General features: G+C 42.0%; 1 protein-coding gene across 1 annotated transcript in view; it reads right to left on the reverse strand.

Moving 5' to 3' along the window:
• Positions 1–27307, reverse strand: part of agmo (alkylglycerol monooxygenase) — a 64661-nt gene that overhangs the window by 19422 nt on the left and 17932 nt on the right. Inside the window, exons 4-12 of the mRNA XM_030102721.1 lie at positions 17236–17339; positions 16998–17093; positions 12942–13008; positions 12741–12806; positions 12318–12397; positions 11792–11926; positions 9433–9549; positions 5845–5927; positions 5009–5114 (exon numbers count right to left, since the gene is read on the reverse strand). Coding sequence (XP_029958581.1) covers positions 5009–5114; positions 5845–5927; positions 9433–9549; positions 11792–11926; positions 12318–12397; positions 12741–12806; positions 12942–13008; positions 16998–17093; positions 17236–17339 — 854 coding nt within the window. The remainder of the gene's footprint in view (positions 1–5008; positions 5115–5844; positions 5928–9432; positions 9550–11791; positions 11927–12317; positions 12398–12740; positions 12807–12941; positions 13009–16997; positions 17094–17235; positions 17340–27307) is intronic.

A 27307-nucleotide genomic window follows, 5' to 3' on the forward strand; every position in this document is an offset into this window, starting at 1 on the left:
ACACACACAACAGACCACACAACACACACAATCACACACACTGTCAGAGTGAAGACTTTTAGTCTGAATGTTTTCATTTCGCTGGCCGTGACTTCATGATCCGAGGATTCCTGCGGGTTACGCCGGTATCACTCCGTCACCTTATTAAAAACGATTCCCCATCATTTTCTTCTGTTTCCAGCATTTTGCACAGTTTGAAAGACGTGGAATTGTGTTTTTAAAGGGATTGCAATATCCAGTTTACGCTAGATAAAATATCATATAAAACCTGATACTTAATGAGGCTGCAGTCATAAAACAGAGCATGTTAGCGTAACATAAAAGGCAATTAGCGAAAAAGTGCTGACAGGAGAACGTGTTTCTGAAGGTAAGCCCACACTGGATCTGTCAGCATCAATCCAACACACACACACACACACACATCAGTAAAAAAGTGTTCTTATTGCAGGATGGATAAATTGTGTCCGGCTCACCACAGCTGCATTTACTTGGTCACTCTTTTGTCAGATTTCTTTATCATTTATTGAGAGAAACAGATCGTCCCTTTTCTTCAATGGATTAATTTGTTCCGCACTCTGTTAGCTTTTCTTTGGCCATGTTAGCGCGACTGTGTTTCACATGAAAACACTTCCATTTTTGTATTTTCATTTCAGAAAACTTCACATTTAGACAGCGACCTTTTGAAAACGACGTCCGCTTCTTTACACCAAAACAGCAGAAAAGCTAAAAACAATGCAGTGTTCATGTGGAGCCACTTGTAGGTGCTGAAAACACACACGTGGACAGAGGACACAATAACCATCCATCCTTGACACATTTGCAGCATTTTCAAAAAAGTTTTGTTCTCCCCGTTTTCACACAGCTGAAGTTAAGAGTATTTTAAAAGTTCCCCCTTAGGAGCCACTTTCATAAAGCTTTTCAGTGGCTCTGAGTGTCCCGTAAACACACATCCAAAACGCAAAGAAAGTGATGAGAGTTAGTGGCGGTTAGAGTTACCATTTTAATGTGTCTTCTTTACATGTACCGTATTGGCCCGAATATAAGACGATATTTTTTTCCAGAACCTGTATTCTCCAAAATGTACTATAATCAGAGATAAGACCGTCGTTACACATTCGGGCCGCTAGATGGAGCCAAAGTACCGGTGACCAGAAAGCGAATGAAGCGTCACAGTCATAGGATGTCTGTGGTCACAGTGATCTGATGAAAAATGGAGGAACTTGACCATCTGGAACGAAGGAGCTTGAACGCCAGACAAGTGAGCAGACAACAGAGGCGAAGTTTAAAACTTTAAACTGATGGTTCAACGCAGCAGAGTCAACTGTCAAGCGGCCAAGACATATTAGACTGAATTATTAATGTTCATGAAGTTGAATAGAACTTGAATTTGATGGTTATAAAGTTATTTTCATCATTAATGCTGTTATTGAACCTTTGAAGCTACTTATTTGTTGCTTATTCACTGAGTCACAGCCTCAGATTTTGAGAAAGAGAATTTTTTTTTTTTTTTTTTAATACTGCAGTAATATTTCTTGATCTTAAATCACATGAAATGTTGTCTCTGTTGTGAGTTTTCCTAGAACAATTGCACAATATAAAGTTGTTTTATGATGAACCTTGGTGTGTTCAACATATTTTTATTTTCACAAAATGATACTTGACAAATAGGGGTCGTCTGATAATCGTAGTCGTCATATATTCGCCATATATTCGGGCAAATACGGTATTTAACAGAGTGTGTTTTAATTGATAATTTAATTGAATTCATTGATAATCAGTTTAAAATCCATATATTCATGCACGTCACACTGTCCTCAATATTGTTATTTCAATACGTGCCACACTGAGGATTAAACCAAATGACAATATTTCCCACCGAGTGAAAAATGATTAAAAATAACACCTTTATTTACCGACTGGACACTCAAGAGTCAGTTTAACTGTCTCAAATTCACTGAGGCCGGTCCCAGGAGGTTTGAGTGAAAGCTTGATATGACTGATATGATTGAATACCCCAGATGAAACATGGCCATTTCATTTTCCCACATGAACACAAAGGATGACGCCAGAGGGTTAATTTTACTCAGTTAACTTACTCAATTAACTTACTAAGTTAATTTTACTCAGAATGAATACATCTCAAAAAAAAAAAAAAAAAAAAAAAGAACAAGTATTGCTTTTTAACGAATTTCTTATCAGTAGTGGAAGCAACACGACACGGACCTGAGGAGGGATATTGGCGATGCTGCCATGAACGATATCAAACTTGTCATACTTCCAGGGTGAGTTTGTGAAAACATGCTGAAGACACAAAATACAAACGTTTTTAGGAAATTTGATTGTATTTAGCAGCAGAAATTATCTTTAAAATTGGCTTTTTATGGAGGATGTAGTCATCTTTGATATTGTTTGTTTATTTTTGCAAAAATATAGACACTTTGATCACATACAATCTTAAAGTTTCAAATTTAAAGGTGGCACCGTTTCACCGGTCCGGCCCCCTCAAAATGAAATTGGGCTGTACGTTCCCCCTGAACTAAAGTGTGTTTGATACCCGTATCTCATTATGTGTTTTGTCATACAATTTTGATTCAGATTGTATTTTTTATGGTACACTGGAAAAATAAAACATCCACCTTGCGAATAAAATCAAACTTCTGGAAAGGGCTCTGATGTTAGACTGATTTATCAACTGCACTTTCCATGAGCTCTAAACCCCAACTCTGCAGAGAGTCGAAAGCAAAGCAGCAAAGAAAAAAAAAAAAAAAGGACATCTACAGTTTCATGACTTTGGAGCGCACTGTGTTTCTCCATTAAGATTATTTCGTATGAGTAAAAGCAATATAAATACGAAATGCAAGCTAAATTTTGGGGCTTTTTGGTCAGTCTTAAATTCACCCAGTGACCATTACGGCTCTGACCGCAGTGTTGTGTCCATTTTTATGGTTGCGTTGCTGCCGCGCCACTCGTAGGAAAAAGGCCATGACGTTTTGCTCATGTGTTCAGTTCATTAATCCATCAGAAACCCGGCCTTTTGTTTTAACTGGCCACCGCCTGCATCTGCAGCTGAACAAACAACTCCACTCCAGCTCCTTGGCCAAACTACAGCATTAATTAAACTCCTGGCTGTTGTCCGGTGAACGCGGTCTCTCCGGGCCTGCGTTCGTGGAATTTATGCTCAGTCAAAGATGCTGCGCACTCGAGAATGACGCAAAACTTCTGTAAAATATCGAAATTTTAAAGTTTCATTATAACAGGAGGGCGGAGTTAATTAGTTAACTGTTAAAAGTTGATGATGGATTGGTGGCATCAAGACGCAAACAGAAGCATTTCTAACCCGGAAGCCTAAGAGCCGCTTATCAGCCATAACAATAAGACCACCTACCTTATCATACTGATTACAGCAACATTTGCTCCCTGCTCTTACACTGGATTTAATGTAACACTGTTATTCTCTGGGCCTGGACCACAGTCAGAGAGATAGCCTACCATGTTTAGTTAGTCACTAATAATCATGTTGTCACTATTTTTGAATACATTGAAACACTTGAACGTTGGCCCCAAAAGTCAAAGGTTCTTTAAAAATCCTAGTTCTTGTTTTTTTGGTTAAACTGTTACCAGTGTTGGGATTTCACAGACCACCTATTCAGTCTGAACTAATGAAACAGAACAGCCTTTATTAATCTCACCAAAGAAATTTACAGGTACAGAGACAACGTCACACTTAACAACAACTGACTTTCACCAGAGTTGCACTCGAAGAAGCAAGCTAAACTATACCGAAACTGGCAGCTCTTTGACTCCTGCGGCACTTTGAGCTCCGGCCGATCGTCTGTTGGTTCAGACCACGGGTGCCAGGCTCCGCTCCTCTCGTGTCAGGAATGAAGCCTGAGCAGGAGTACCAGTAAACTATCTGTCACAACTTAGTCAAACTTACTTAAATCCTGATGCTTAATTTTACTCCAACTGCTAAACAATCCATCCATCAACACCAGAAGGAGAAATTAATCAGTTACATTTATCGGGAGTATTGTTACAGATGGGAAAAGCCCTTTTAGGTCACTCTGTCTCATTACATCAATCAGCAATGTCAGATGTAGAGGAAGCGTGACAACCAAGACTCTTGCGTCTGTTTAAATTGTTTGGCTTTTCTCTGTAAAAGTACACAGAAATGTCTGTTTTATTTGGCACAATATGAATAACGTTGAATTGAATTAAAGCTTGAGGTCACATTTGTCTACTGCGTATAAAACACACCAAATCTTCAATAGAACTATTGGAAGAGCAGTTGCATTGGAGGCATGATATTGATGAACGTACCGTCAAATTCAAAGTGCACAAACTGCGTGCATTCATGCTTGGCACATCAAAATCAGTGGCCAATCAGACGGAGACCTACTGCACTTAACTGCACTGACAATGGATTGAATATATTACCTGAATATTTCAATGCTGCAGCGAACCGGGAGGGAAAAGGCCAGAAGTCAGATTCACAAAAGCATAAAAATGAAGGGAAAATTAAAAAGAAAAGCAGTGTATTTGTACTTTTTTTTTCTAAAAAAAAAAAAAAAAATAGGTCCAAGAATAGAAATATTCCTCACAAGTCACATCGCAACTTGCATGCTTAACTAATATTGTACTGGCCAACTATGCAGACATGAAGTAAGACGGCGACTCTACTTCTTTGACTGTTTGTGTTGGTAGAAGACACGGTCTGAAACAGAAGTGCAGCAGGAGCATTATGTTCTGCCTCGAGGTGCCATTGGTTCAGTCTGCAGCCACTATGGTTGAATACTGCTACCAAGGTAATAACGCATCCACTTTCAAAGGGTAAAACATGTCTAAAAAGAACCCATTGTTTGTGATATTATGTTTATTTATGTTCTTGATGTTCCTGTGGTAAGTTTAATCTTGTATCGAGCAGCACCGATTAATATGATTTTAAAGTGAGAAGGCACGGAAACACTTGACTATATTTTCTGAAAGAGCATTAAACGGTTGGTCTCACCTCAGTGGGCACAGCTAGCAAAGGCAGGAGGGGCGTTATGTAGCCGTACCTCTGCACCGTCATCATGACGGCGCAGCGAAGCATCTCCAGGACAGCTGCCGTCGGTCTGCACACAGAAAAAGAGGAGAAACCGTGCTTTCAATGTGAGAGAAAATAAACTCTGCATTTTGGAAGTGAGAATATTCTCCTTTATAACTTCATAACTTCAACTGAAAATACACAGTGTAATCAATAATAATTACAAATCACAGTTAGCTCAGTGTGATAACACCTCCACATTAATGGCCGGCAAAATCAAGACTGAAGCTATAATTTATAAATCTAAGGAAGGAAATGTTCAGAACATTCAGACCGGGCAGCATTTTTAATATTGAGCACGTGGAGGATGATTGGACCATTTAAGTTCCATACATCTTCATCCTGAGGCTGTTTAGACTGATGTCTGACCATAGATCTGCAGAAAGATCCCATGTTTACCTCTCCAGGAACTCTTAAAAGTAACAGCTGAAATAAATTCCCCCGCCTGCTGCAGGGCTGTCACGAGTACCAACAACCTGTGATTTCACCTGGTGAACGCTGCTGAATCGTTGACTGAATGTGGAGCGAGTGTCGCACAACATGGATGCAAACAGTTAGTGCAACTCTGCTGCATATACCTACAGTTTCTAGTATCAGTTAGATTTGCAAAGGTTTATGCTAATTCACATATTTTCTAGTACTTTTTGCCATCATACATTTATTTTTCCTTTCCCAGGGCTGGAGGCCCAGCCCTGACTGAGAAGTGTGTGTGTGTGTGTGTGTGTGTGTGTGTGTGTGTGTGTGTGTGGGTGTCATACCTCTGGTCGATGAGATAGCCCAGAGAGGTGAGGGTGAGCAGGATGTAGCCGGTCATACCCAGAATGGTGAGCTGGGACAGCATCTTGGAAGGAGATGCCATGAGAAACGTGGTCAGGAAAAAATACATTACAACTGAAACCTCAAGTCAATATGGCGGCCGGTGGAGTTACAAACACAGGAGAGCTTAGAGGGAGAGCGGTCGCAAACCGCAGCGCTGCTCCACTGTTTACTTGGCAATGCCAACCAAAACACGCCTGACCTTCAGAATAAGTGTGTTGGCATGGACGAAAGCTCTCCGCCTCGTACTTTACATTGACACGGTTAGTTTACACCGACGCTCTAATCATCCCAGACGGGTCCTGACGGGGGACCCGACCACAGCAGAGGGGACCAAAAGCTTGGATCCCCCGAAAGAAGCCAAACCGACCAGCAGAAAATCCCCGTGCAGATTCTCGCTGACCTTTGTCGAGCTATTCGGGACGTGCACACAAAACGCAGAAACACACTAAGTACAGAGCGTGATGAACGGTCCCATTCGTGTTCTCTAACCTACGGCCTTGGCCGAGGGCAGCAGCTGGAAACCCGGTGTCTCCTGAGGATGCTGTGGGCTGTCAGCTTAGGTTTATATTTCTCCGACACTCAATACAGAGCCTGACAGCCAAATCACACCGACTGCTCCCATACTGTTCATACCCAGAAGGCCATATATAGTCAACATAAAATCAACCCATCAACAGGATGCAATAAAACAGTATTTCTCCATGTTTATCCAAGCGTAAGCCCCCTAAAGAACGGTATTATCCGAGCCCTCATATGGGAACACCGAGGGATGATACAATTATGTTTTCCATGAATCAAATGGGGAGAAATTTTGGTCTTGATCCATCTGTCAGACTGAAGGGAGGAAAGAAAAAAAAAAAAGTCACTGAGGACTGTCGCAGTTTATGTCAGGAGCAGTGTGTTCGCTGCATCGGGGTTCAGAGGCTACACTCAGTTATTTTTGGTAATAGAGGTTTATTTTGGGATCGGAGGTTATGTGAACTTATCTTGGTTTATTGAGCCAAGAGGCTCAGCAGACCAGGTCGCTGTTGTTGATGGAGTATCTTTCACTCGGGAGGCATGCGGGCGACAGAGATTAAACCCTCCACAGATCCCTCTGTGTCTTCAGACGGGAGTTCCATTTCATTTCCAGGGGGTGAAATGTGTTGTGCCTCCTTCATCGCGCTAATTTTTAATGAGATCAGGTGTCGCGCTGCAGCAATAACAGCCGAGGACACGAGGGAAAGTTCACATCTGGTGGCGGCGAGCTGCTCGTGTTTTCCCACAGCCCCCGCCACCCCCGAGACAGAGCAGATTAACTCATTACGCCGACCATTATATCAAGCGTTACTATGAAAGCCGGTTGGACAGTAGGTGAAAAAACAGTTCGTATTTGAAGTGATTTAAACAGAAAGTCGTCGGTTGACAGTTAATCACGTAAACGTAGCTAAAAGTCAGCTCGGTGTTTTCATACATGGCTATTCTGTCATTAATCCCCGTCGTGGTGGAGCAAACAGCATGAACAAAGCAATTTGTTCAACATAATGTAATTAGAGAGAAACTACAAGCTGCACTTCCTTTGAAAAATGCTGGACAACTACATAGGATTGCATTAATCTAATAGAAATTAAGGTGTAGTGTTGTTGCATCAGTGGCATTCTTGTCATTTTTTAATGGGAATAAAAAGTTAATAAATAATACTTGTTCTACTGACAAGGATTTGAGCCCAAATGAGCTGGAATCGAGCCTGCAAGTTTAAAAACTGCAGAGATGATATTACTGCATTTCTATTAATTAACCGTTGTTACTAATTCGCAAACGTTAGGTCACATATTTTTAGTTTGATCCGTTTTCATAAATGTAACTATGGACACTTCAACCAGTCACTTTGAAGATCATTTTTCAGTTTGTTTTATCCAAAAAACTGACATGGACATTCCACTTCAGGATGAGACCAAGAAGTAAACATGATGCTGCAGTGAATTAACAGCCATCTATGTTTTTCATTGTGTCAAAAATGGTGTCAGATGGCACATTTAAAAAAACAAACAAACAAATGTTCATAATCAAAGAATAGTTGGAATAAAAACAACTAAAAGTGGAGAGTTATTTGATGAATTTTCCATTATGTCAATGATGTGGTCCAACTTGGATTAAAGTGGGTTTCATGTGAACTAAACTGAGTTTGAAAGTCCAGATTAAATGCTTCATGTTATGGAAAATTTTAAATGGCAAATAAACAACTGCTAAAACAGGCTGTAAGTCAAAACTATTAATATTGACTGTGAAGTTTGCATGTTCTCCCAGTGTGTACATGGGTCTTCTTAACTAAAAGTACCACAACCCAAATCCCTGCTTGCTGCATTAATATTTGACTGAGCGTTGTCTGAATGGGAACCCTGTCATTTAAACGGGCCCTGGTGCTGCTCTGTTAAAGTTTCAGCGCTGATGTCCAAACGCTGATGGAGGTTTGCACGGAGATAAAAAGTCTTGTCACACTAAATTTTCTTTGCTGCCCCTAATGACCGTCTAGCAAACCTATAATAAAACATATGCTGGCCTGACGATGATGTAATTGAAGAGTGAAACACGGCCGGGTCGAAATAGCCACGTTTGCACGACTTCGAAATTAACGCAAAGCCCATAAATTGTCCGGCAGTGTATCATCAATTGTCAAGCTAAATAAGCAGCTAGCGAACATTTGGGTATAAATACATAACAGCGACATGATTTATCGCCGGGGGGGGCCGGACAGCTCACTTTGTTATTTTCTCTCCAAGTCCTGATTGCTGCATCCTGAAGGCTATTTGGGTTGGGAAATGGTTGACTCGACAATTAAGGCGTTTGTGTTCACTGCAGGACCACCAGCTGGCGTTTCATTCTCCGAGAGGGAGGGGGAAACAACTGGTGTGTGCGTGTGTGTGTGTGTGTGTGTGTGTGTGGGGACCACAACTGAACAAGCCTCATGAAGGTAGTGATCAGAGAGATGGAGGACGGGGAGGAGCAGACACACACATACAAAAAATAAAAAACAAACGAGACAGGCGATTTTATTTAGCAGTTTGAAGAGCCTGGGCGTGACAACACTTTTTGGCTAACCAAAAGTATGCCTGGGGAACAGGGCCGTCCAAAGATAACTGCTGAGGAGACCGGCTTCTTTTTTTCCCTGAAGAAAGAGGAAGGGGGTCTTTTGGCTTGTCGAGTGGAAAATAATAGACAAAGGTTGTGCTGGAGGGGAACGTCGATCCGTCATCCTGTCACGATGTTAGACCGCGCCGCTCTTTTCCTGCTGGCTAAGTAGAGGACGCCGATCCACCGTGACCGGCCCCAACAAGCTGCATAATTGGGTAAAATAACGTTGGCGAGCAAAAACTCTGGCCCTCTTAAATTAAGAGCCCCGAAACACGGCGTCATGCTTTATATGAGGAATTACAGAAGACTAAACATATCGATAGTCAGACAGAGAGAAGGGTCAAAAGTTTAAGTCCTCAGAAGCACTTTGCTTTGTTGTCTTCATTCAACGTTTGTTAATCACGACAGATACATACCTCTTTGTTTTCAAACACCTCGTGGTAAGTCTTCAGCACCAGCAGGAAATGTACGACCACATAAACCTGCAGAGGCAGAGTCCAACTGGGATCGTGAGGAACTTCCTTTCCGGTAACCTGCACATGGAAAATAAACATGTTCAACTCCCCAAATCCCGAACCTCCTCCTCCTCCTCCCACCACCCCTTCCTTTTTCTGTAGGTGCTTTCATATTCTGGAACAATTCTCAGTGAACATGACCTGCACATGTACAGCAGCAGTTCTTTGAAGATTAATGTCAAGATAATGGCAACAACTTCAGAAATGTCACGGCGGCGTTGAACTATATAGTCCCAGCACTCTAAAATAACAAGAGTAGCATTGTCTACTTATCTTATCTGGTATTTTATGTCCTGACCCAAACCAGGAAAAGTCAATTCAATGGACAAATAATATAAATGGAGTATGTTGGTTAACATATGACATTGAAATTACAATTTCTGTATAATGTAACACGGCATTGTTTGGGGGATTAAATTTATTTATTTCTGCCAAATGGATGAAGAGGAAAAAACATCCATTTGGCACAAATAAATAAATTTAATCCATCAATGACAGGTTACATTTAGTGCACTCCAGTGTTTTGTTTTGTTTTTAATTGCACTACAATTAGAAACATATTTTTCTTGGAGTACTTTAATGTAGAACATATTAGACTGCAGTGAAAAATGAAAACTATTCTGACAAACATTGAAAACTCCATGTTGGGTATTTTGTCAAAAACGGAGTTTGCATGCTCCGGTTATTTATAGCTGTGCTGCATCTTTAACTCCGCTAGATTATTAGATTCAGTTGACTGACAATGCAAGAAAAATGTCTTCAAATAGAAAAGGCTTAGTTAAAGTTAAAATGTTAAAATATGCAGCAGAGTTCAGTGGAGTTTGTGAGGTACTGGAGACAAGTAGACAAACTGTTCCCATAATATAAAAACAAAAATCATGGGAGAGAAAGAGGACTAAGGAACAAATTCACACATTTGTTCTGGAACAAAATCTCGAAGGACCAAGATATTCTATGCTGCAAATACTGTAATTCTGTGCATGTGACAGTAATTGTGGTTTTATATGGGGAATTTTTTCCCTTTTTGTGGCAAATTTTATGACAGATGTGACTAACGGCTCCTTTAAGATGACAACGTTTAAAGTGAACGTTTCCTTCCTGTGTTTTCGTTTCAGAACAGTTGTGCATCTTTGTGAACGCGATAAGTAAGAATGGGAAAGTCCAGCAATATCTGGGTATACTGTTAACGTTCAATAAAGAGAAGATTCAGGGAGGACTGCCACCATTCTTAAAAATCACCCTTGGTTAACGACTACGGCCTAACATAAATGATAAAGAGGATTGTAGCTCAACACATAACAAAAATAAGATGAAATATGTCTTCAGTGAAACTTTAATCTCAGCAAACTCTCCAACACTATCGCTCTGTCAGAACAGAATTAGTCCAGATTTATTGGAAGTGGGAGTTTTTCCTTCCCACACAGAGGAATATGTGTGTCCTGACTCATCTGACCTGCTTTGGTCTGCATTTGTATCCAACATGACTGAACCTGAGGGCTTCATACTGAAACTGTGACCTCTATTAGGAGGGAGGAAGAAAAAGACCCACCATACCCTCTATCGAAATTAGGGGTTTCCCAGGTTCTTGAAGAACCAACCCGCCACATGTGGGCCCCCCCACTCCGTCACCCTTCTCATCCCAACCCCAACCCTGTAGGTATTCAAGTCCTTTGCTCTGCTTATTCTCAGCCGGCTCAAGGCTTTTCCCCTCCTGCTCTTCGCTCTCTCTCCTTTCTTTCTCCTCACAGACAGAAATCAACAAGCAGCCGCCGTCATGAAGCCTTCTCAAGATATTCCTGTGAAATTCCAGCTCTGTCCATGTTTACAATCGCCCTGCTGCGTTTTAAATTTAACCGTAAAGGCAAGAGAGACTTTCTCTCTTCTTATTTTTATTTTTTAAGTGTGAAGCAGGAGGGAACTAAATGTGTGACAGCATCAGCGTTATTTCAAAGCTAACCACTAGAGCGTTAAGCTGGAGCCTGTATTTTTCTGTGCGCGCACGCACGCACACACACACACACACACACACACACAGATGCACATTCACACACCACTGCATGCGGTTTCATTCCTTCAGACTGTTTAAAGACAGTGAAACTGAGCTTATTGTGTTGTCTCTACAAAGGCTTTTATTTGATGTGGCAGTTCCTTGTAAAAGTTGAGGAATATATGAATCCTTCAGCGAGGAATGCTCTGACTCATTTAGGCCTGGTTTGTGTGTGTGTGTACGTGTGAGTGTGTGTGTGTCCATGATGCAAACCTTGGGATTGTCATCATGGTCGCCCAGGCGAGTTTTGCCCGGTTTCCAACTCGGACCATTCAAGAAAGTCAAGAACTTGTGCTTGACGCTTTTGTACAGCTTGGACCTCTCCCACAAATTGTAATAATAGTGCAGCTAAAACAGAAAGAGAACAAAAACAAAGCAAGTCAGACATCATATGCAGAGGCAAAAATTCGATTTGACTTCTAAATGCTTTGGAAGCAGTTGCTGTGATAATTCACTCCGGAGTCGGAGTGTTGCTGCTGCACTCTGCCAGTGGTGAGGGCAGCAAAAATAATCAAAACATCCAGCACATTTGGTGATTCTGGCCTCTTTTACCCCTCAGCTGGGCAGCTTGTTTGGAGTGGGCTAATAATGTTATGGTTACAAAATGGCCACTCAGCAAGTGCGGGAAACGCGAGCTCACACCTCCTCTGCTGAAAGTGTGTACACCCAGACGGAGGTGAGCCGCTCGGCCCGCGCTCCTCCTCTGCCGCCCACATCAGTGACACCAGGCGAGACCAACCTGGATGGAGAGGTTCTCAAACGTGTTGATGGGAACCACCAGGCCGTAGATGACTTTGTCTGTTTCTGGAGCAAACGTTCCTGAGGAGGAGACCGACAGTCACTGGCGAAGCAGAGGAATGGAACCGATTTACATTTCTTAGAAAACTGATTTCATTTCTCTTAGTGCAAAAAAAAAACAAAAAAACAGGGTTTTTAATTTGGTGTGGACTAAAAATGTAGTCTGTAGTTTTTATATTTGTTCGTGTTCTGACCAAAACGCCTGTCATTACTGAACATGATCATGTAAGGAGCATCATGTTTCGATCACGGCTCAGCATGGTGCAGTTTCACATATTTATCATGTATCATCATCATTCTATATTCATCATTACTTAGTGAAGAAGAATAAAAAGAAAGACCACCATCAATAACTATTTCTTACCGAACAATCGGTCCCAGATGATCAAAACCCCGCCGTAGTTCTTGTCAAGGCAGTATTCGTTTCTTCCTGTTGAAGATACAGTTGCAAAGTTTACTGTATTGTTCATCTTATTAAAAAAAAAAAGAAAAAAAACAGAAACGAAAAAAAAAAAAAAGCAATCATTAAGCATCGGATCTTTCATGAACGTCTGACTTGACTCACCGTGATGCACTCTGTGGTGTTTCGGAGTGTTAAAGACCCACTCCAGAGGTCCCAGGTCTCTGACCAACTGAAAGACAGTTTTATATTAAAAAAAAACCTTTGTCAATAAATATCCGTTATGTATTTTGCAGTAACATATCAGTCCCATTTTGTTAATGTTACAGTAACCTGTATTAGTTATCAGTTTATCACAGGAAAAAAAAAAAAAAAACAGCGAAACAAACAACCTCACCTCTGGGCAATTTTTCAGACACCAATTAGATAAATCTAAATGCTTGAAAGACAATAAATCAATAACCAACAGACCAAATCATCAAGCTGCTGCGGAGAATTTCGGTGTCAAACAGAGGTCCTGAGCTGTAACTGGCCCGGCAGAGGATCCATGTGTTTAATTTGTGTAAAAGGAAATGCAGCTTTTGGAGGGAGGATTGGAGAAGACGCGACACTCTTTGATGGGCCATTGAAAGTTGACGAACTAGCATTAAAGTCGTACACTAGAGTGAGTTTGTGAAAACTTGAAGAAAGCTGAAGAAACCCTTCAGCTGACATAAATCTGAAGAGAGAAACAGGATTTAACATATTTCAGAAACAAGCGAGATAAAAATATATTTATACTGTGTATGCTAAAGAGCCGCACTGTGGGCAGCTTGAACACTGCAGCATTGAAAACGAAGAAAGTGCCTTTAGTATGATTGTTGATAATGGATACGACTATTAACACACACATTTTATGAAGACAGCAGTCTGGTACAGCAATGCGTTTGAGTGCATTTTGGATATAAAACAATCTTTTCTATTGTAGGAAGATGTGAAACAGATGCATCCTTGAGCTGCGATCGATTACAGGAGTCACACTGAGCGTATTTCACAGGGTTTTCCTTTTGCTCGCAGCTCAGATATTTTGATGGTTCACATTAATAAGACAAAGCTCTCAATATATGGAGGAAAGCACACGGCGGGGCAGAAACTCTTAGTGATTCATTATTTCCATGTAATGGCTGCGTCTGGCAGCCGAGCGTGAGAGTTTTTATCTTGAATGAAAGGGGTCTCCGCCACTTCACTGCACCTCTGAAGCTGCAGCGAAGGGCGAGCCAGTAAATTACATGACATCAAAAAAAAAAAAGAAAAAGAGAAGCCTATAAAGGAGGCATAAATTACATCCCCTCAGAAAATTTTGTGACTATTACGACTGTTTTCACTAATAGTGCACTAAAAATAAAAAATAAAAAAAAAGAAAGGAAGGCGTTCCAGATCCATTCATTCCTTCTAACGATCGCCGGGATTGTAAAAGTGATACCCACAGTCACTTTAAAGGCAGACAGAATGGTCCTGCTTCTGTTTGGAATATTTCATAAAATCTCATTATTTTTTATTGAAGGCAGGTTCTGCTGCAGCGCTGACTTAACAGACGGATTAGTATTGGCACTGGGAGACAGATAACTTCACAAGATTTTTTTTTTTTTTTTTTTTTTATAATACCGCGACATAGCAACACGGAGGAAATATGCAACACTGACCTAATGCTGCATGAGAGCTGGTTGTATAGAGTAGAAATAATCATGTGTGCAAAAAAATCCAATGACGAACATGTTCTGTCGCCATTTGTCCAATAAAATTATGCAACTGTCCTGTAAGAGGGGCGCAGCTCAGCGACGAGACGACCAGCAAGATCTGTTCAGAAAACGTGTTTGGGCTCACGTTTTTTTCTGAGATGTGTGAGGGAAAGGGCTCCGACCTCAAGGTACACCAGTTTCAAAATGAGTCCTGTCATTTTTTGCAAGACTAATTGTGTTTTAAAAACTTGTTTTCAATTTAGAACAAGTCTTAAAAAAATCTGAATGCTGAAAATTTAAATGCTACAACATAAAAGCTGTAAAACATGACACACTTTCAATATTTCATTGTTAACCTGTTTGATATTCAATATGCAGTTGAACTGCAGCAGAGTTTGAATATATAAATGAGTTCTTGTATGCCCCGACAGGGAGCCCTGCAAGTGTTATTTCCATTAGAAAAGGTTTGGGAACCACCATGTTATCCAATCAGTTCCTTTCCTGCGTAGTGCACACGAGGTCACAGTGATGGTTTGAAAAGCAGAGAAGCTCAGACACTGTCCCCCCCCCCCCCCCCACCCCCCCCCCCCCACCCCGGTCCCGTCCTCCTCCCACACAGAGGTCAAGCTCCGGGCTTCATCCCAGCTGACCCCGACCATGATACCATCAACAGGAAGCCTAATCTGACACCTGAATTGGGTGGGACTTGGGTCCTCTCAATGCCGTACTTTGAGTCTCATAGATGGTCGAGCTTCTCACACCATCTTGAGAAAAGAGGACTCCCTTCAGCCGCTTGTATCCACAATCCTAGGCTCGTTTACCCGACAATGTTTCAAGTGAAAATGCATCGTTTTTGTGCTTCTGTTTCAGAAAAGTTTCATGTTTGCACAGCAGCCTTTTGAAAAGTCCCGTATGGACAGGTGAAGAAGTAAGACATTTATTACTGGTGACTCTCAGCTATAAAACTCCCAATTTTAAGGAGGATATGGACTGGGAGTCATGACACTCCTGTGGATTCTTTGTCACAACAGTCTCATTGTAGTTCCTCTGAAAATTCCCAAATAAAACCTTAAGAAACTTGGACTCTTCTCCTGCCTGGAGAGGGCATGCCATCCTTTCTCCATGACGTTCACTCATTTGTATTTCAATGCCCACAATGAGTCTAGTTAGAGTCCAGATTAGCTTTAAATTGAGTTCAGGTGCATGTTTGAGGTTAATATATCGTCATAAGTACATGCTGTGCCGCTAAAGGGATGTTCAGTTCAGTTCATGCTCTCTGTTTCTCTGATGATCATTTTCTTGAGCAGCTGTCACTTCAGATACACAATCCTCATAAAAAGAGAACTGTCACTTGTCCTTGTCCAGCTCGTCACTTTCAGTCCTTCTTTGTTACCGAGTCGAGTCACTTCCGTTTCATTTTGGATTCCTTCAATATCAGTCTTGGTCCAGTCTTCAGCGTCTCTGCATCTCGTGCCTTTGCTAAATGGACCGTTCACCTATTTACTGAATCATACCCACACAACTCCAATAAACTGTCAAATCCAAAGTCTGTGCATGTTAGTCATTTCCACATATGTCAGATACTGGGCCTGAGGCCTTTCTGCTTGGGCTTCACACATCTTTCCTTCATGTGTATGCAGGATTTCTCCTGTTTTCTCCTCACTTCCCCACAGAGTGCTTATTACGACATCCCCTTCCACATGGAGGCAAAAACATTTCCTTTTACAACAACTTTTCCATACACACGAAACCACACTAAATCAACACAAAATGCTGAAAACCCTGCAGTATTCATACCGATCCTGTCGCAGTAGGGGAACACCACTGCACGAATACAGAAATTTACCAACAAAAGAGGGAATGCAGACATGAAGAATGTAAAACACTGAAGAGCATGTGGCTGTTGCTCAATAAATTTAGTAGCTTCTGTAGCATGAACACAACCCTGTCATCCTCCATTGTTGACTTGTTGGTTGGCAAAGTTAGTGCATGAGAGTGAAGGAAGAAGTGCGAGCTATGTTGTTAGCATTTTCATGTTTTCATCTCTGCAAATGCTAACCGATGAAAAACGTGTGCAGACATAAACCCCTGCCCCCTTGGGCTGTCTGACACACTGTAGCTCGGGGTACACATACATGTCCAAAAAAATTTCCTGCAGCACCTGCTGTGTCATACAAATTTTTACAAACTCACCCTGACAGCATGGCTTGAGGCTTATGCTAGTTTGTTAGCTTCCATGTTTCTTGTCCGCTACTCTGAAGAAACTTGCTTTAAAAAAACAAAAAAAAACAAAAAACACTATGTTCCCTCAGAATTTTTCAGAATTGGCTTAGTGGGCCGGATTGGAGCCTCTTGCAGGCTGGTTTTGGCCCACGGGCCTTATGTTTGTTAACCCTTCTCTAAACAGTGTGTGTGTGTGTGTGTGTTGCCCTGTGTTGGCTGAGCCTCTCATTTGGATAAAGTGGCTACAGAAGACTGATGAACCGCATGCTTCAATATTTACCTCGGTGTGGATCCAGAACTGGTAGAGGAGGTTGAGCTGTATGTGAACTGCAAAGACGGATGGAGGCACAGCCAGAGCCAATGGGAGGTAAAAAATCTAAATGAAACAAAGAAAAAACAAGTCAAGAGTCTAAACTAAAGCAAAAAGTAACATAAAACAAACTGCTAGGCCTTGATGACAGAAACAGTTCTTGTTAGTGAGTTTGTTGACTTATCCTCTTGACTGAACTGCATCTTACCCAGGAGGCGAGCTGTTGGGTGGCGGACTGTCTGAGGGCGGTGCTGAGGTTGTAATACTCTGAACTGTGGTGAACCTGGTGAGCAGCCCAGAGGACAGCCACCTCTGAGGGGACACACACACACACACACACAAGGCAGACTTAATATGGCTTGAGGTTATCACACTATTCATCTACTCACAATTGCTAAGAAGCCAACAGCAGCCATGTAACCTCCTGCACAGGCCTTGAACCCCAACGCTGCGACAAGTGATTTATCTCCAACAATCAATCCCGCTCCCTCCCCGGATGGGTAACTGGACACTTTTCATCCCCAGAAGGCGTCATTTCAACCCCGCTCCCGGCCGGCCGTGATGAAAACCCGAGGCTTGAAACTCGCCGGCCATCGGGAGGCTGGATTTCAGTGACTACGGGGGTATTCGGCTGCAGCTGGTTAGCGTCCAGCCCGATGTCCCAGTGCTCCAGTTTACATTCCTCTGCTGTGTTGTGATACTTGCTACATTAATATCTGTGTTACACTTCATTTTAACATCCAAAGGGAACATGCTTGTTAAGTTTCACTGGATTTCGGGGCTGTTTCCGGACCACCCCGGCTGGTCTGTGCTTTTTGGCACCTCCCGTCCACTTTGGCTTCTGCTGCCGTACAAGAGAGAACAGTAACCTTCAAATATTGCACAACCACAAAGCCCTTATATACAGTAGACTATGTTTAGTAATGGACTCTATATAATAGGAAAAGCCAAAGTTATTAAATGAGGTTTTCGGCTGAATATGGCAGCACTGATGTGTGTTGAGATTTGAGATTAGGGGATGATTGTCGAACAAGTTACGTTGTTATGATAATAACGATGAGTGAACATGTTTGACTGGGTGAGACGTCAGTTACAATTACACAGGAGACACAAAAGCAATAAAAACATACTCTTAGCTCTGTGTTTGGTCTCCACTATTGCCTGAAAACTCTAAATTCCAGTGCTTTTAATGCAAAACATTGAATTAACAGTTGTAAATAATGACATTCCAAAAAGCTGCAACAGTAAGAGTTGGACAACAAGCAGGAATACTAGACAATTGTAAATAAGGACCCATTGCATGTTGATTAAACTCGCTATTGCAGTCACACTGTTGCATTTAATTGATTTTAAGATCTATTTTTATTTTAAAATCCAGTTCTGCTCTGTAGTTACTTTATTTTGGCTTTGTTATCAGAAGAGATTGAAAGTTTTCCCAGAAGTTAACTATCTGTAGTAAGAGAGCAGTAATGATATTGTTGACCATATAACTAAAAATAGCTGTGGGAACCTTCAATTTCCTTTTAAGAAAAAAAAAAAAAAAGGAAAAGCCACATCTTTGCCTTATTCCACTCTGTGTTTAATAAACTTGTGAATGGTATCGGGGTGGGCGGTTGTAAAACTTGAAGGGGTCGAGGGTCTGCTGCACCTGAACAAACACACCGCTGAGAACCGAGCAGAAGAGCACCACGATGTGTCCGGACACATTTCTAAAGGTAGAAATTCCTCAAGCGTTTGGGAAACCCCGAGCGAAAACTACTGCTCGGAGTAATACTCACACCTCACTTATTTAAAGGGGTTATTGCAGGATTTCAGCAGGTGTGAGAGCATAAATGTCACTGGGAATGTTTTTGGAAGTGTCACACACGGTGTTAAATGGTGTATTTTGGATGGAGTCAAAATAGAAGCAACAGGGTTGGGTTTTATTTCCAGCTTTATTAGCCCTCTCAGCGCAGCCGAAAAGGAAAGAGTGTGAGAACGGAGGAAGCGAGGGGACAGACGGCATCTCCAGCAGGTCAGAAGTGAAACTACGAGGTCTCTTCCTGTCTGAACCGTGGGGTATTCAAAGATGAACTAGCAAGCTAAGAGACATATTCACAGGATAATCCAGCCTTTGTTTAATTCCAGCAGCCTGAGGCTTTTGCTTCGTTTTTTTTTTATCTCGCTGGAGTCATGCTTGGCCGGGTCCCGGAGTAAGGCCGGCTAAGATTGATGCATGTTGTCATTGATAGGAAGTTGGAACTGCTAGGCTTCACTGCAAGCCCATGTCCTCATCTCGGGCTCGGCGGGACACTGCATAGTTTGGCAGGGCCTATTCAGGAGGGAAGACCCGTTAATGGTGAGAACCAATGCCACAGAGCCCACGTTCCCAGCAAGAGGCACAGAAAGGCTGAAGACGGCACTTCCAGCTGGCCTCCAGTGAGCCGTAACTCACCGCTTCCCGGGAACGAGAGAGATGGGTTCACGCTAATCAGGTGAAAGACATTTATGACATCTCAATACAAACAACAAAGGGCTTTTTTGTGATTTGTTGTCAGGTTAATTCAGTTCAAAAACACCAAAAAACCATGGCTAACCATTTACACTGTGAAGATATCTCGGCTTGCATGAGATGTCGAACTGCACAAAGCCAAAGCTTTCCTGGTAAAGAAAAAAAAAAAGTTTATTGATATTCAAACTAAAAAGAAATCAAACATCTTTTGTGTCGGGGCAGAAGTTAAAGATTAATGATGCGCTCTTCCTCTTGTAAACAGGAGTTTAGCTTAACAGTGACAGTAAAGAGGCTTCAGTGGATTCTAATTCTAACATTGTGCAAAGATAATAAATCCACCTAAACATCAGCTCTCACTATTTAATTCATGGTAAAAAATCAGTTACCAACTTTCAGTAGTGGTCATACAGGAATATGAAGAGACGGATTCAAAGCCAAAGAGTAACTGAGAACGGCTGAATTTGGTTCCTGCTCATAGATAACTAACAAGGCTTACTTCCATGTGCTGGTTGGAGGTTGTAATGATTGTTTTAACAGAACTTTCTCGTATTACTAAAAATACACACACATTGTGACATGCTTGGTTGGGCCTCATGAAAAACAACAAAAAGTATAAATTCAGTTGAAACAGGGACATTGCTTCTCAATGCAGTGGCGGATTTGGCAGAGTCCTGCTGTCCTAGATGCTGACAACTGTAATCCCATAAATTTAAATCGCCAAACATCTTAATTAAAAAGGGGAAAAAAAGAAAAAACCCTGAATATGATTTTTTTTTTTTGGTTTGTATAGAGAAAATACAACTACTAACGCGTAGATGCTGTAACTGAGTGACTATAATGACCTTTTATTGGTATATGGAAACACGGTATTTGGATTTGACAGTTTTAATATGCAGAGTGTGAATACAAAGTGCATGGAAATGTAATTTATTGCAGTTCAGTCAGTCTTATGTAAAATGTAAATTGCTGATATATTGTGCGACCTTACTGCATAGAGTTTGCAAAAGCATGCATGCTGCAGGCTACAGTCGTGCACTCACCCTGGAAAAATGCTGAGACTGAATGTTTTTTCCAAATATATTCAGTCAAAGTGCACAGAACTTTGACATTTTCATGACGGCTTGCACTTTTTTGCACTACAACTCAGGAGAAATATTAGACTTTCTGTTTTTTCACAGATTATAATGCTATCATTATGCTGGTCCGGCCCATTTGAGATCAAATTGGGCTGTTCCTGGAATCTGACCAGCCTCTGGATTTGTTGAGGAGCAACAGATGACGTCTCGCAGCAGGATGATGCAATATTTCCCTTTATCTGAATTGTTAAATCATACATATTCCATACCAGCAACTCACATTCCCCTCACCTAACCTGAATGAGTTAGACTTTGATTTAACTTGTTTACGTCCATGTGAACTCCGCCCGGATCGGTGGCTTACGTAACCAGACTCACACAGATGTCTGCAGCCAGTGTCAATGATTTCCAGTGTCTACCTTTGATAAAGCTTCTATAAATAGAAAGATTGACTGAACCAAAGAAAATAATCAGATCCAAACTGACACTTTTCATCCACTCAGATCATGTAAAACACTTTTGCAGTTCCATCAGTCGGCTGGCTGAATGGTCGCCCTCCCTGGCACGCTGTGTGAGGGGGCTCTCTGAGTGGTGGGCCGACCTGTCAATCAGCGGGGTAATGAGCTGTGAACGGCCCTCCAGTGTTTGGATCGGCGGGCCCTTGGATGGGGTGCCAACCCAAACAGCCAGCGCAGAGCTCAGCGGGACGGCGGGCCAGCTCCCCACCGGCGCTGCCATACTTCATGCTGTCCACACAGCTCAGTCACACACTCTAAAACTAAACACACCAACGCTGGTCAGGCCCACTTACAGCTCACACAAACAGGGCTGGAAAACTGTGTATAGAAAGTGACAGGTGAGGTAAAACCACTTTTTGGGGGTATTTTTGGACATATTTCCTCATCTTTGGATTAACAACATTCATTTAGGTCCTGCTCATTCAATGTATTGAATGTTAATTATAAAACACTAAACAAAATGCGACATACTTTGCATATGGACTTATTAAATATTGATGGTTGCCTGTGTTTGATTTTTATTGTGGAGACTCACACTGTGTACAATAGACCAGCATTGAAGTGTTTCCTCAGCAGAAGACAACTGAAACCCGCCCATATGAAAGCAAGACTTGTTTTTTTCTAAAACGGAGACGTCCATGCCAAAATCTTATTACACAAGCAGTAAAAATGCATATATAAAATAAAAACCCATAAAAAGCATATGAAATATTTCTATTTGTTTCCTTTATTAAGTCTGTTATTTTGACACGTTTATATTCTCTCATAAGAAAACTAATTACAGTGAATCAAAGAGACGTAATAAACTTATTTTGTAATTCCTCCTTTGGAGAATATGAGACAACAAAAAGCAGAACCTACAAAAAGTACTATATGATCCAAAAAAGTCTGTTTACTTGGGTACCACTGAGGAAAAAGGAATAAAGTGTAGCTTGACAGCACTAAACACATCTGACATATTTCCATCGTGTGATATGACATGTCTTCATACTTAGCCCTCTTATTATTTTTTAATAAACGCGATGATATTTCCAGATCATTGTGACATCATGTTTGTGTAATGATAGAAAAGAAAGCTTACAACAGTGGAAATATCTCTTTTCGACCTTCATTATAACGATTTAATGAATATGTAGTACAACTGTGTAGTGTATCTTTCAAGGAGCTTGGATTATTCAAGACAATTCTTCAGCTATTTTCTGTCATTTTAAAATACTTTTATCACAAGTTGGGAGGAGTTACACGTGTCATGCAATAGTTTCTGCAATACATTGACAGGAGGAGAATAAATCAAATATCTGTGAAATTTCTTAGAACAGGCATTTCTAATGTATAGGTGCAGCCCAAAATGAATTGAAGAACACATTTGGAGGACTGAACAATCGAGTAGTGGCAAGCACCCTTGCTTCACCTCATAGAAAGTCGCCGGTTTGAGTCCAGCTTGGACATGGTGGTCTTTTGCTGGTGGAGACTGTATTATCCCTGTGTATGTGTGGGCTTTCTACAGGTACATATGTTTCCAGTGAGGATTATTTGTGACTCTTAAATGTTGAAAAAAAGCGAGGCTGTGAGAGGAATTTCTGCTTAAGACCTCTTAAAATCCACTTTCCTGTCTCCATCTGATCCCTGCAGTCACTGTTCGTTTGTCCTCAGCTCCACGTGGAGTCCCGATCACCTCCTCCATCAACACGGCTGACAGAGGGAAGTCTGTTTGTGCCTGGAGCGGAGCACACGAGGGCAGCAGACAGCCGGACTGTGGCCTCCGCCCCTCTCAGCCATCACAACACACACACACACACGCGCACACACACACAGGCCCTGTGGATATGAGCTCTCTGCGGCGTCCAGGTTCAGGCGCACCAGATCCTCCCGCTCTCTCCCTCTTTCAACAGACAAACAGCAGACGGAGAGTGCGAGCACAGAGACCTATAGATCACTGTTGATGTTATCTTTACCTCCCATGAGGCCTTTCACTTGCTCTCTGCTCTGCTGCCGTGTGCGAGACCCCCACATCCTGGCCAGACCAGACCCGGAGAACCGGCGAGACCGCACGGGGGCCCGAATTCTTTTGTCGGCTCTGCAACCTGCGCCCGGCCAGGAACTTGCCGTCAGAGCGAAGATTTATGGAGACCTGGCCACCCGGGGGCATTTCAAACCCCCGCCACCCCGCCCTGCCCGACTGCCAGGAGGAGCTCCTCTTTAAACAATAACATCCACATCGGCTGCGCGTCCTCGGGGACGCAGGACAGCGGAGGAGTGCTGAGCACATCTGTTTGTCTTTGCATCTGCTGCTGTGTGCAGGAGGAGTGTGGGGACGGCGGCGGAGCACAGAGTGAGGTGCCAGCCAAGCAAAAACGCCCTCAGAAAGGGGAGCAGAGGGTCCCTCAACATTGTTGAGCACATAAACTAAAAGCAGCACAGATTTTTGTTCAGTTACCTTAATGTGCATTTGATGGGTGTAGACCATTACTAAACTCCTGGTTCAGCTTGCATCATGCTTCTGAGTCATGAACAGGAACATTTTTCTGGAACAGCACAAACTGGCTGGACTGATGGTGAAATACTCTCAAATGTATCTGTACTTGAAACAATTGCAAAGTACTTCATCAGTAAGTTGTGGTTTTAACTGTATCATGCTTTCACAGCAAATATGTAGATTAAAAAAAAAGAAAAACGCTCAAATAAACGATGAACATCAAATTTAACTCCATGTGGTGACTGAGAAAAGTTCAATCACAAATTGAAAATTAAATCAGTTTAAGAAAACATAAGCTCCAAATTAGCCTTTGAAAGAGTTAATTCAAGTAGAAATAAAGTGCTGGTGTGACTGTGTGCTTGAATCGTCAAAATTATCTCTCTAGTAGAAAACATGTCCGTCATTATCAGGTAAAACTGAGTGAGTTCAGGTTGGTCACAGTAGAACAGGAGAGAAGGTTCTTTGGAAGCATTAAACATAAATGACTTGAACTTTTTTTTTTCTTCCCTTATCAGATAATGTTTCAACCCTTTTCGCTGAATTGTGGTTTGTATCTTTTGTCAGTGCTTGGTCTCCTTGAAGAATAACTTTTGAGGAGACATTCTTGCATGTGTTTTTGGACTATGACAGGAAAGCAAAGTACCTGGAAAAATTCCCCACAGCAGGAATCTTCTTGGTGTAAGACGATCACACGAAGAACTAACCAATAAAATAACGTAGCAGAGAAATAAAATAATAATAATAAAAAAAAAACATTGGAAAATGGTTGTGGATAGTTATTTAACAGCGTCCTTATTTTCCACCTTTGGTTTGTTTTACCTGCATGCTTTTTTGGTGGTTAGCTGAAATATGGCACAAATACAACTACAAATCACTCTGTGTTCTGTCAGCTTTCTATCAAAACCACATTTTACTTCTGCAGCAGCCTGAGCGACACAGACCATCATAGGACGCCTTCACGGACTCACTGCTTTCATTCCTCGGATGGATACTGACCACTGCAGCCGGGAGCTCCCAACAAAACCTGCGCTTCAACCCAGCCATGCAACCATTCAGAAACTGACCACTGTCAAACATCGACACATTTTTTTTCTGCTTCAAAGACGCCTACTTTGAGGACAAGCTGTTCTCCTGCTGCATCATAAATCCCACCCACAAAGCTTCAGAAACCTGGCTCTGACCCTAACAACCTCAGTAACTTTTACCAAGTCATATCTGTCTGGTCGCAGTTCATTCAGATAAAATCTTCTACATCTCAGCTCTTTCCCGTCTCCTCTGGTGTTCCACAGGGATCTGTCTGAAGTCTTATCCTCTTCACTGTCTATTTCCTTCCCATGGGCCTTTTCCTTTCCACAGAAATACAATATACAGTTTGGCTACTATGCAGATGACACTCAGCTCTACCGTCCCACCAAAGCCTCCATCTCTCACCTTCACTGGATGTGTTTACATGGGACTTTTTATTCCTGTTTAAATCTGAATAAAGTTTAATTCCGCTTTAAAACGACCATGTAAATGCCTGAAAACTTTGTTGGGAATTAAGTTTCAATCCGAATAAATCAGCCAGTGTATTCTCCTTTGGGAACGGAATTATATTTAAGTTAGGCGTGGCTTTATCCCGGTCGTTCTGCACATGCTCATCTGTCGCAATGACGTAATGTCCCAAGATGGCGGCCTGCGGCTCGACTCACATGGAGAGAATTTGTTTAATGGAAGCCTCAGAAGACATTAATCTAATGAAAACAGCGGATGGACGGGTGCATAACAATGAGGACATTTTCAAAGCTGCAGCTTCAAAGTTAATCAAGACAGAGGCAGAGAAAAATTGACAGCAACGTGCTTCGTTTACTTCCGATAGATGTCACTGCGTCACGGCCACCACCTGTTCAATCAGAACGATTGACAGCCACCAGCGTTAAAGAGGATTTAATGCTTAATTTTTCCCGTGTAAACATGAAGCTCATGAATATAATGCGAAATTATTTCGTTCGTAATAAACCAATTCCCAAATAAAAATACCATGTAACCACTCATTGTCCCTCCAGCCTGACTATCACAGGGTCCAGAGCCTTCAGCCACTCAGTCCCAAACCTCTGGAATACAAACATTCAATCTCTGGAAACTTTTAAAACTTTTAAACAAGCATATTAATGCTAAATGTCGCTGATCTGCTGCAGCCCCCGACTGTTGAGGTAGACGGGTCCTGCCTTGAACCAGTAGAAGGGGCCGTGAGGTCAAAGCTCACTTCGTCGCCTCAACAGAAAACACTTCGCTTAGAAGGAGTAATGATACCAATTTACCCGACCTTTAAGTGATGCTCCCGTGATTCTGAGCTATAAGTGAAACGTTGAGCAGAAGCAGTTAGTGTGGTGAGACAACACCAGTGTAACTCCATTACCTCACATATAATCAGAGTACAGACAGCTGACTGGTTGATTAATAGCTTGAGTCTGGCTGCCATGCCTGGATATAGATGCCGCCCGAGCGCAGATCTGCTATTAGTGGCCCCTGCGATATGAGGTTAGAATAAACAGAATCAACGGGCCTGTCAACAACATGGCCGCACTCGAACCGAGCCGGCCTCCTGCTCACCCAAAGCCTTCTGCTTCCAGACCGGATCAGAATAGACGAGCTTTGGACAGACAGTTGAGGAGGAGCAGCACAGCAAAGGAATTTTTGAAAAAAATGTGGAGTAGGTTAAAATTTGTTCTGTATTCTTGTCGGTGCTGCTTGGTGGTGTAGCGGTTAGAGCAAAAATAACACGGTTAGTGTCTGGTTGAGGGCCCGACTCGGTGGAGTTTGCATGTTTTCCATAAGCGTGCATGGTTTTTGTGTTTCTTGGCGCCTCCGTTTTTTTGTCACAAGCGATTTCAGTGGCACTTTAGTGAAAAAGTTGCCGTTCTGACACAAAAACACAATAACAAAGTGCTTTCACTTGAAACACTGTCATGTAAACGAGGCCTTAATTAGAGGAGCAGAGTGTGACCTGTTCCCCTGTATTAGATTCAGCAGTACAGAAGATGACGGACGGCCAGATTCTTGTCAGTCTTATTGAACCAATGTGTTTATAGAAAGAGGGATGTGTTGGCTGTTAATACATAAACTTGTGGTAAAAATTTTCAGCAAGGCTCATATTATTTCAGAGGAAAGAGGAGTTCATCTTTCTGGAAATCTGTCAGCAACTGAGATCATACATCACTGCTCGACTAAAGGCAAAGTTTAACCATGACAAATACAATAAAAAAATGGTAATAACATAGGAGTGGCACTCGCTAAAGCTGTGGCATTGATTCCGTGGCGCAGCAGTGATGAGTTCAAGCAAATTTTGATATCACAAGTTATAATAAAGAGGCACTTTATCTCAGATTGTCTGTGCACAAAGGTCGTTCAAGCGTTTTATATTCGGGATCGGCCTCAATTTTAACCACAACTGCCGTTTGCCCAAGCACAGACCGGCCGAATGCCATATGGAGGCCATAAATACAGTTTAGTCACAGGCGTGTAGTAATACTGAATGGAGAATCCAGAGTTTGGTCCAAGCCTAAATTAAAAAAAGGGAGTTTGGAGTTGGTTCAGTTTCCTTCCAATCTGTTGCTATCTACAAGATCAGACAGTCTGGCAGGAGCGAGGCCGAGCAGTCCCGTCCCCTCGGTGAAGATGGCATCACGACAGACGACTGCCTCCTTTAAAGTACTTTTCCACTTAATTATCTTGGAGCT

The sequence above is a fragment of the Salarias fasciatus genome, chromosome 11 (genome assembly GCF_902148845.1).
Source record: "Salarias fasciatus chromosome 11, fSalaFa1.1, whole genome shotgun sequence".
Lineage (NCBI taxonomy): Eukaryota > Metazoa > Chordata > Actinopteri > Blenniiformes > Blenniidae > Salarias > Salarias fasciatus.